The sequence below is a fragment of the Salvelinus namaycush genome, unplaced genomic scaffold, assembly GCF_016432855.1.
Source record: "Salvelinus namaycush isolate Seneca unplaced genomic scaffold, SaNama_1.0 Scaffold3186, whole genome shotgun sequence".
Classification (NCBI taxonomy): domain Eukaryota; kingdom Metazoa; phylum Chordata; class Actinopteri; order Salmoniformes; family Salmonidae; genus Salvelinus; species Salvelinus namaycush.
This window is the reverse complement of record NW_024060104.1, coordinates 10,249-21,545: the sequence shown is the minus strand read 5'-3', so window position 1 is coordinate 21,545 and position 11,297 is coordinate 10,249. Positions and strand designations below refer to the sequence as shown.

Here is an 11,297-nt window from a genome sequence, read left to right as displayed (position 1 = left end):
GGTTTATGTTTAGTATAGAAGTCTAGCTGTGTCTATGGTTGCCTGAATGGTTCTCAATCAGAGACAGATGTCATTAATTGTCTCTGATTGGGAGCCATATTTTAGGCAGCCATAGGCACTAGGTTTTTGTGGGTAATTGTCTGTGTCTATGTTGCATGTTTGCACTTAGTCTTTTGATAGCTTCACGTTCGTCTGTTTGTTGTTTTGTTTCGTTGTCCTTCTTCCAATTAAAGAGAAGATGTATTTTCCACACGCTGCGCCTTGGTCCTCTCTCTCTCCCATTGACGATCGTGACAACACCTTCACAATAAATACATGTAATATAGCCTACACCTTCACAATAAATCCATGTAATATAGCCTACACCTTCACAATAAATCCATGTAATATAGCCTACACCTTCACAATAAATACATGTAATATAGTCTACACCTTCACAATAAATACATGTAATATAGTATAGTATATAGTATAGTATTACACCTGTAACGGCTTTCTTCCTGGGATGAAGGAGAGGACCAAAACGCAGCGCGGCTAGTGTTCAACATGATTTAATAAAGAATATATTAGAACACTACAAACAACAAAACAAGAAATGTGAAAACCGAAACAGTCCTAACTGGTGCAGAACACAAAGACAGAAGACAACCACCCACAATCCCCAACACAAAACAAGCCATCTATATATGATTCTCAATCAGGGACAACGATTGACAGCTGCCTCTGATTGAGAACCATATTAGGCTGGACACAGAAACAGACAAACTAGACACACAACATAGAATTCCCACCCAGCTCACGTCCTGACCAACACTAAAACAAGCAACACACATAAGAACTATGGTCAGGACGTGACAGTACCCCCCTCCTGAGGTGCGGACTCCGAACGCACCCCTAAACCAGGACGTCAGGACTTGACAACACCATCACAATAAATCCATGTAATATAGTCTACACCTTCACAATAAATCCATGTAATATAGTCTACACCTTCACAATAAATCCATGTAATATAGTCTACACCTTCACAATAAATCCATGTAATATAGCCTACACCTTCACAATAAATCCATGTAATATAGTCTACATCTTCACAATAAATCCATGTAATATAGTCTACACCATCACAATAAATACATGTAATATAGTCTACACCTTCACAATAAATACATGTAATATAGTCTACACCTTCACAATAAATCCATGTAATATAGTCTACACCTTCACAATAAATACATGTAATATAGTCTACACCTTCACAATAAATCCATGTAAAATAGTCTACACCTTCACAATAAATCCATGTAAAATAGTCTACACCTTCACAATAAATCCATGTAAAATAGTCTACACCTTCACAATAAATCCATGTAAAATAGTCTACACCTTCACAATAAATCCATTATTTAGTTTCAGAAGAACAGAATAGCATATTCTGAGTTGTCCTGATGTTAGGTCCTGATCTGGCTGTGCCAAATGGCTGTGGGGCGACACTAGTTCATTTAGCAGACCAGATTTGCTTAGAATGTCGTGGCATTATTTTATATTATTTTATAATATGAAGAATACAGTTGAACAAAGCTGAATAAAATATAAAGGATTTTTTCTCCAAAATGATTTGAGGAAGTGACACGTGCTGCTATTCTGTGTTGAGCGGTTATCAAATCATTTAGAGTTACTGATGTAACTTTAGTTGTGATATATATATATATAGTTACTTATGTAACTTTAGTTGTGATATATATATAGTTACTTATGTAACTTTAGTTGTGATATATATATATATATATATATATATATAGTTACTTATGTAACTTTAGTGATGATATATATATAGTTACTTATGTAACTTTAGTTGTGATATATATATAGTTACTTATGTAACTTTAGTTGTGATATATATATAGTTACTTATGTAACTTTAGTGATGATATATATATAGTTACTTATGTAACTTTAGTTGTGATATATATATAGTTACTTATGTAACTTTAGTTGTGATATATATATATAGTTACTTATGTAACTTTAGTTGTTATATATATAAAACAAAATGTCTTCTTATTTTACTAGGCAAGTCAGTTAAGAAAGAAAATCTTATTGACAATGACAGCCTACTCCGGACGGTTGTGGTACAGCCTGGATTCGATCCAGGGTGTCTGTAGTGACGCCTCTAGCACTGAGGCACAGTCTGTTGGGCTGTATGTTTTGATTTTAATGCATTCCAAGTCACATGAACGGCATGAGGTCTGCTTTGTTTGTTTTTTGTGCTGGCTGTACACGCTGGCTGTACACGCAGGCTGTACACGCTGGCTGTACACGGCTGGCTGTACACGCCGGCTGTACACACAGGCTGTACACACAGGCTGTACACGCTGGCTGTACACATCTGGCTGTACACAGCTGGCTGTACACGCTGGCTGTACACGATGGCTGTACACGGCTGGCTGTACACGCTGGCTGTACACAGCTGGCTGTACACGCTGGCTGTACACAGCTGGCTGTACACAGCTGGCTGTACATGCTGGCTGTACACGATGGCTGTACACGCTGGCTGTACACGCTGGCTGTACACGGCTGGCTGTACACGCTGGCTGTACACGGCTGGCTGTACACGCTGGCTGTACACGGCTGGCTGTACACGCCGGCTGTACACACAGGCTGTACACGCTGTGCACAAAAAAAATCAGTCTCTCATTCACAATTTGAGAAGCACTCGATAATGCCATAATCCCCCCCAAAATCAATGCCTTTTGCAGCTAGTGGCTGTTGTGCCGTTGGGCTGAATATAACCATTATAATTCCTTGCTTCCTGCTGTGTGCTGAAGAAAGATCTCTGAAAAATCTGATTTATATAGAAATATTCACACTGCCGTTCAAAGTTTTGGGTCAGTAAGAAAAGCACGGAGTCGCCTCTTCACTGTTGATGTTGAGACTGGTGTTTTGCGGGTACTATTTAATGAAGCTGCCAGTTGAGGACTTGTGAGGCGTCTGTTTCTCAAACTAGACACTGTAATGTACTTGTCCTGTTGCTCAGTTGTGCACCGGGGCCTCCCTCTCCTCTTTCTATTCTGGTTAGAGGTTTTGGTCCTAGACTTGGCGCTCCGGTACCGCTTGCTGTGCGGTAGCAGAGAAAGCAGTCTATGACTTGGGTGACTGGAGTATCTGACAATTTTATGGGCTTTTCTCTGACACAGCATTTTATATAGGTCCTGGATGGCAGGACGCTTGGCCCCAGTGATATACTGGGCCGTACGCACTACCCTCTGCAGGTCAGATGCCGAGCAGTTGTCATACCAGGCAGTGATGCAACCGGTCAGTATGCTCTCGATGGTGCAGCTGTAGAACTTTTTGAGGATGCCAAATCTTTTCAGTCTCCTGACGGGAAAATGTTTTGTCGTGCCATCTTCACGACTGTCTTGGTGTGTTTGGACCATGATAGTTCGTTGGTGATGTGGACACCAAGAATCTTGAAACTCTCGACCCGCTCCACTACAGCCCTGTCGATGTTAATGGGGGCTTGTTCGGCTCACCTTTTCCTGTTGTCCACGATCATCTCCTTTGTCTTGCTCACATTGAGGGAGAGGTTGTTGTCCTGGCACCACACTGACAGGTCTCTGACCTCCTCCCTATAGGCTGTCTCATCGTTGTCGGTGATCAGGCCTACCACTGTTGTGTCATCAGCAAACATAATAATGGTGTTGGAGTCATGCCTGGTTGTGCAGTCGTGGGTGAACAGTGAGTACAGGAGGGGACTAAGTGCACTCCCCTGAGGGGCTCCAATGTTGAGGATCAGCGTGGCAGACGTGTTGTTACCTACCCTTACCACCTGGGGGCGGCCCGTCAGGAAGTCCAGGATCCAGTTGCAGAGGGAGGTGTTTAGTCCCAGGGTCCTTAGCTTAGTGATGAGGTTCGTGGGCACTATGGTGTTGAACGCTGAGCTGTAGTCAATGAATACCATTCTCAGATAGATGTTTATTTTGTCCAGGTGTTAATAAAAGGCAGTGTGGAGTGCAATTGAGATTGCGTCATCTGTGGATCTGTTGGGGCGGGATACGAATTAAGGGCTGTGTCCGCGTTGCGTCGTGCCCAAGAACAGCCCTTAGCCGTGGTATATTGGCCATATATCACAACCCGCCGAGGCGCCTTATTTCTATTATAAACCGTTTACCAATGTAATTAGAGCAGTAAAAAATACATGTTTTGTCATACCCGTGGTATGACGGTCTGATATACCACGGCTGTCAGCCAATCAGCATTCAGGGCCAATTAAGAACAGTGTCTCTCAGGATTCAACAGTTGGAATCGTTAAGAGTTTCCCTGTTCCTGTTTCTCTGTGATGTCACTGTAATGGAATCCAGGAAGAACAAAACCCTCAAAACAGTTACATCATCAAAAGGTGCCACGTTAAGGGCAAAGACATCAAATTAAATATGTTTCTTTATAAAAAAATAACATGGAAAATAATATTGTGCAATATGAATTGACCATCCTGTATTGTGCATAGTCTGGTCCTCTAGGTTTGTACCTGCAGACTTTCCATCACCATGACGAAAACAAAACACAGTCCAGTAATTGAGTACATTGAGACATCAAATGGTTTGTGATGATGTGGCTCAGTTGGTAGCGCATGGCACTTGCAATGAGATAGCAGAACGCTCAGGTTGCCCAGCCCGGCGGAGATACAATCTTCGGCAAAATCATTCGCAAGGAGGTTTTTTGTAAAAATATGATTTGAAGATTGTGGGGGTAGATTCCCACGGTGCACCACCATGAAAAATAAATCACTATGCACTCACTGCTGTCAGTTGTTCTGGATGAGAGGGTCTCTTAAAAATGAATGAATAGTTCAGCAGCAATTACTCGGCGTAGGAGGGACGGGTTGCCCCGGAGAACGTGCACTACCAGCGACAGCAGAAGACGCCGGGACCACCGGCGGTGATATCCAACGAGCCCAAATCAATGTTCACCTAGAGATAAGTTGCTGTTTGCGAAGTATTTCAAATAACTGAAAAAATATATATCAAGCAAGCATTTTCATGATCCACAAGTATTATCAGATTAACGGTTTTATACAGACAATTATCAGACTCGGTTTACAAATGCTGGTAAACACTAAAGTACATTTGTTTTTCACAAAAGTAGGGTGCTGGGCCTTTACTAGTCCTGTATTAGCGGACTGATACAGACGTTTTCAGCTTGCAAAAAAAAAAAAACGAATTCCCGCGGCTATGTAGTCATATATTTCCCTGACGACGCAAGGTCAGAGTCAGGCAGCTACTCGTTTCTATCAATTATTCAGCGTGTGTGTGTGTGTGTGTGTGTGTGTGTGTGTGTGTGTGTGTGTGTGTGTGTGTGTGTGTGTGTGTGTGTGTGTGTGTGTGTGTGTGTGTGTGTGTGTGTGTGCGTGTGTGTGTGTGTGTGTGTGTGTGTGTGTGTGTGTGTGTGTGTGTGTGTGTGTGTGTGTGTGTGTGTGTGTGTGTGTGTGTGTGTGTGTGTGTGTGTGTGTGTGTGTGTGTGTGTGTGTGTGTGTGTGTGTGTGTGTGTGTGTATGGACGGGGGAGATATATTATGCTGTCGGACTGTGACTCGGCTGAACGTACAGGTTTTAATCAACAGATGTCTAAACGCAGCGGTAGACTATGTATTTGGTTCTCGTGTTTCATGTTTACACTGAGTTATATATTACCCGTCCCATTACGGTGTCGAATCATCTCCTCTCTCCGTCCGGGGGACTAGCCGCCTTTACAATAGTGACCTCCAGCGAGTGGACCGGACAAACTGATTCCGTCTGCGATGTACGCGAGGAGGAGACCCACCTTGAGCGCGTTCTTCTCGGAATGAAACGAAACGTTCTGCGATGCTGTTGCGTCAGTCTGTTCCGTTTTGACAGCTCGGACAGAGAGACACCTACTGATAATGCACAACGTGGATTAAATAGGATGGTCTCTGAGCAAAAGCAGTGCACTATATATGTGGGGGGAAAAAGGGGGGTGCCATTTGGGACATAAACCCTCTGTCAATCATTGAGCACTGACATCATCTACCAACTCTCACAGTCTCAAGTCAGAATTAGATATTCATAAAATGTTTAGATAATCATTAAGTGTTTTAAAGTTGAGTTCAGGCCCTCCAATACAACAAACACACTAATAGCTAGTCCTCACACATGACAGTAACTACATCAACTGCTGCGGTATTCATATGTGGCATCAATTAACACGGGTCATAACCCCCCCCCCTCCCTCTCTCTCCTCTCGCTCTTCTCCCGGGGAGAAGCTGGGTCCCCAGTGAGTTTAAATACGAACAGCACGTGGATATTACAAACCTCTCAAGCAGGTCGCTCCATGTAGCAGCTCGAGGAGGGGACAGATACAGATGCAGCAGGGAGGAGGACATTTACTACCCGCCGAGGACGCGTGGATGGGATCGAACTGATGTGTCCTGGTGGTGATTCAGTTATGTCGAATCTTAACACGTTTTGACCGTTTTGTCTTCGGAGTATTTTGGAATATTTTTTTCTTATTTAGTCCGTTTCTGTCTCGGAACGGATTGGAGATGACAGCGCTGAATATAACAGGCAGGTGGGAGAGAGAGAGAGAGGGTGGAGAGAGAGGGGAAAGGGACGGTGTGATTTCAACGTTTTTCTCCAAAGACATGTGAAATATAACAAACCCTTCGCGGATGTGTGCTAGCGAATAATACATATTATTTCCCTGCATTTTTTTATTTTATTTTTTACCGTCATGCCTGAGTGATTAAAAAAATGGATTTCTTGAATTTCTCCGGGGTGGTGGACGAGTGGAATACCACATACACCAACTCCTCGGCTACCGGGAACAGTGAGTACTCTCTCCTCTCCATAACCGGACTGACCGTAGTCGTTGGCTTTCTCATCCTGTTTACCATTGTGGGCAACGTTCTGGTGGTCATCGCCGTTTTGACCAGCCGCGCTCTCAAACCGCCACAGAATCTGTTTCTGGTGTCCCTCGCCAGCGCGGACATCCTAGTGGCTACTCTGGTCATGCCCTTCTCTTTAGCTAACGAACTCATGGGCTACTGGTTCTTCGGGAAAGTTTGGTGCGACATCTACTTGGCGTTGGACGTCCTCTTTTGTACGTCGTCTATAGTTCACCTGTGCGCTATCAGTCTCGATCGTTACTGGTCGATCACCCAGGCGATAGAATACAACCAGAAGCGGACACCTAAACGGCTGAACGGGATGATCGTGGTGGTGTGGCTGATCGCGGCCGTTATTTCCTTTCCGCCGTTGATCTCCATGGACAGGAGCAGCGGTGGGGGGATCAGTCCTCAGTGTCGGCTGAACGATGAGACCTGGTATATTCTCTACTCCAGCATAGGATCCTTCTTCGCTCCCTGCGTTATCATGATACTAGTGTACATCAGGTGAGTTGACTTCCCCCCCTTTACTTATACCCTCCTAATGTAGTGCACTTCCTAGGGTGTGTCTGAAATGGTACCCTGTTCCCCTAATGTAGTGCACTTCCTAGGGTGTGTCTGAAATGGTACCCTGTTCCCCTAATGTAGTGCACTTCCTAGTGTGTGTCTGAAATTGTACCCTTTTCTCCTAATGTAGTGCACTTCCTAGTGTGTGTCTGAAATTGTACCCTGTTCCCCTAATGTAGTGCACTTCCTAGTGTGTGTCTGAAATTGTACCCTTTTCTCCTAATGTAGTGCACTTCCTAGTGTGTGTCTGAAATTGTACCCTTTTCTCCTAATGTAGTGCACTTCCTAGTGTGTGTCTGAAATGGTACCCTGTTCCCCTATCTAGTATACTATCTAGTGTGTGTCTGAAATAGTACCCTGTTCCCCTATCTAGTATACTATCTAGTGTGTGTCTGAAATAGTACCCTGTTCCCCTATCTAGTATACTATCTAGTGTGTGTCTGAAATAGTACCCTGTTCCCCTATCTAGTATACTATCTAGTGTGTGTCTGAAATAGTACCCTGTTCCCCTATCTAGTATACTATCTAGTGTGTGTCTGAAATAGTACCCTGTTTCCCTATCTAGTATACTACCTAGTGTGTGTCTGAAATGTTCCCCTGTTCCCCTATCTAGTATACTATCTAGTGTGTGTCTTAAATAGTACCCTGTTCCCCTATCTAGTATACTATCTAGTGTGTGTCTGAAATAGTACCCTGTTCCCCTATCTAGTATACTATCTAGTGTGTGTCTGAAATAGTACCCTGTTCCCCTATCTAGTATACTACCTAGTGTGTGTCTGAAATAGTACCCTGTTCCCCTATCTAGTATACTACCTAGTGTGTGTCTGAAATAGTACCCTGTTCCCCTATCTAGTATACTATCTAGTGTGTGTCTGAAATAGTACCCTGTTCCCCTATCTAGTATACTATCTAGTATGTATCTGAAATAGTACCCTGTTCCCCTATCTAGTATACTACCTAGTGTGTGTCTGAAATAGTACCCTGTTCCCCTATCTAGTATACTACCTAGTGTGTGTCTGAAATAGTACCCTGTTCCCCTATCTAGTATACTGCCTAGTGTGTGTCTGAAATAGTACCCTGTTCCCCTATCTAGTATACTACCTAGTGTGTGTCTGAAATAGTACCCTGTTCCCCTATCTAGTATACTATCTAGTGTGTGTCTGAAATAGTACCCTGTTCCCCTATCTAGTATACTATCTAGTGTGTGTCTGAAATAGTACCCTGTTCCCCTATCTAGTATACTATCTAGTGTGTGTCTGAAATAGTACCCTGTTCCCCTATCTAGTATACTATCTAGTGTGTGTCTGAAATAGTACCCTGTTCCCCTATCTAGTATACTATCTAGTGTGTGTCTGAAATAGTACCCTGTTCCCCTAATGTAGTGCACTTCCTAGTGTGTGTCTGAAATAGTACCCTGTTCCCCTATCTAGTATACTACCTAGTGTGTGTCTGAAATAGTACCCTGTTCCCCTATCTAGTATACTACCTAGTGTGTGTCTGAAATAGTACCCTGTTCCCCTATCTAGTATACTACCTAGTGTGTAGCGCTAAATGACTAAACTATAAGTGATGAATCTTCTTCTAAATAGGATCTACCAGGTTGCTAAGACGCGGACGCGGACCATGTCGGAGAAGAAGAGAGAGGTGGAGGACAACGGAACTGCCCCGTTAGACGTTAACGGGTTGGAGCAGGGGGGCGAGGAGGGGTGCGGAGGGTCTCTGAAGGAAAACGGTGGGGGCGGAGGGGTTGCCCGGGAGAACGGGCACTGCCAGCGGCAGCAGAAGACACCGGTACCGCCGGGGCTGTTACCCAACGAGCCCAAATTAACCCCAGACCCCGACGATGGAGACGACTTTGACGACAGCAGCTCGTCAGACGAAAAACCCACATCCGCCAAAAAACATTCCCATTCCTCTTCCTCTTCCCATCAGCATCACCACCATCACCACCACCATCACCATGACGACAAGAAGGATTCCAAACCTTCCGAGAGAAGGAAGTCCACAGGAAGCAGGAAGAGCAGCTTGGCTTCGTCCAAATGCTCAGAGAGCAAGAAGTCGCGCGCCAGCTCGAAGTCCATTGAGCTGTTTTCGTCCCGTAGGAAGCGGCGGAGCACCGTAAACAGGACGAAAATAACAGCAGCGAGGGAGAAGAGGTTTACCTTCGTCTTGGCGGTGGTGATGGGCGTCTTCGTGATCTGCTGGTTCCCCTTCTTCTTCAGCTACAGGTATTCTACTGGTTTCTACTGTGTTTCTACTGGTTTCTACTGGTTTCTACTGTGTTTCTACTAGTTTCTACTGTGTTTCTACTGTGTTTCTACTGGTTTCTACTGTGTTTCTACTAGTTTCTCCTGTGTTTCTACTTTTGTTCCGTGTTTCTACTGTGTTTCTACTGTGTTTCTACTGTGTTTCTGTGTTTCAACTGGTTCTACTGTGTTTCTACTGTGTTTCTACTGTGTTTCTACTGTGTTTATACTGTCTTTCTACTGTCTTTCTACTGGTTTCTATTGTGTTTCTGTGTTTCTACTGGGTTTCTGTGTTTCTACTGTGTTTCTACTGTGTTTCTACTGTGTTTCTGTGTTTCAACTGGTTCTACTGTCTTTCTACTGTCTTTCTACTGGTTTCTATTGTGTTTCTGTGTTTCTCCTGTGTTTCTACTGTTTCTACTGTGTTTCTACTGTGTTTCTACTGTGTTTCTGTGTTTCAACTGGTTCTACTGTCTTTCTACTGTCTTTCTACTGGTTTCTATTGTGTTTCTGTGTTTCTCCTGTGTTTCTACTGTTTCTACTGTGTTTCTACTGTGTTTCTACTGTGTTTCTACCGTGTTTCTGTGTTGCTACTGGTTTCTACTGTGTTTCTGTGTTTCTACTGGTTTCTACTGTGTTTCTACTGGTTTCTACTGTGTTTCTACTGGTTTCTTCTGGTTTCTACTGATTCTACTGGTTTCTACTGTTTTTCTATGGTGTTTCTACTGGTTTCTACTGGTTTTTACTCTGTATTTATACTATGTATTCTACACAGTAATACTGTAATACAAAGTATTCCAAAGCTCCAGAGTTCTGTAACAGCTTTCCCCGTCAGGTAAGAGGAGCAGACACCATTGAGCCAATTATTTGTCTAAATATTGCTCGTTGTTTACTTTGAGTTTTTTTAGCTTCTTAAGTCATTTGATTGTGTTTGTTTTTACTGTAAGGTCGGTGTGGTGAGTTTTCACTCTAAGGTTGTGTCCATCTACATTTACTAGGGTCCTTTGTAGAGTACAGGGCGGTGGCATTTGGGACAACAACTAAATACTTTAAAAATGTTTTTTATTTGACTACAGCCAGGTGGTAGCCAACTGTTAGTTTGATTGATTGATTGATTGATTGATTGTATTTGATCTGCCTACAGCCTGTACGGAGTGTGCCGGGCGCCCTGTGAGATCCCCGAGTCTCTTTTCAAGTTCTTCTTCTGGATAGGCTATGTCAACAGCTCCCTCAACCCCGTCATCTACACCATCTTCAACCAGGACTTCAGACGAGCCTTCCAGAAGATTCTAGTCTGCAAGTCAGGGAAGAGGTCTTTCTGAACATGGATAGTCCAACAGAAAACACATGGACCTATATACAAGTCATGGAAGAGATCTTTCTGAACGTGGATAGTCCAACAGAATATATTGTAAAGTACATGGACCTATATACAAGTCATGGAAGAGGTCTTTCTGAACAGACAGGGATGTGGGCCTATATAAGAACATGGAAGAGGTCTTTCTGAACAGACAGGGATGTGGGCCAATATATGAACATGGAAGAGGTCTTTCTGAACAGACAGGGATGTGGGCCTATATATGA

General features: G+C 43.5%; 1 protein-coding gene across 1 annotated transcript; it reads left to right on the top strand.

Annotated features, from left to right (window-relative positions):
- The first annotated feature begins 6,766 nt into the window (after positions 1 to 6,766).
- Positions 6,767 to 11,035, top strand: LOC120040006 (alpha-2C adrenergic receptor-like). The gene is made up of 4 exons (XM_038985328.1): positions 6,767 to 7,407; positions 9,057 to 9,163; positions 9,212 to 9,695; positions 10,858 to 11,035. Exons 1-4 carry the CDS (start codon positions 6,767 to 6,769, stop codon positions 11,033 to 11,035), a joined length of 1,410 nt encoding a protein of 469 aa, XP_038841256.1.
- Positions 11,036 to 11,297: the final 262 nt, after the last annotated feature.

What these genes read in the sequence shown, in the direction of transcription:
- LOC120040006 (XM_038985328.1), top strand. Translation starts at nt 6,767, where the DNA reads ATGGATTTCTTGAATTTCTCCGGGGTGGTGGACGAGTGGAATACCACA. An exon ending in ATGATACTAGTGTACATCAG is followed by an intron (nt 7,408 to 9,056) that starts GTGAGTTGACTT and finishes TCTTCTAAATAG; the next exon opens with GATCTACCAGGTTGCTAAGA. An exon ending in CCCTTCTTCTTCAGCTACAG is followed by an intron (nt 9,696 to 10,857) that starts GTATTCTACTGG and finishes ATCTGCCTACAG; the next exon opens with CCTGTACGGAGTGTGCCGGG.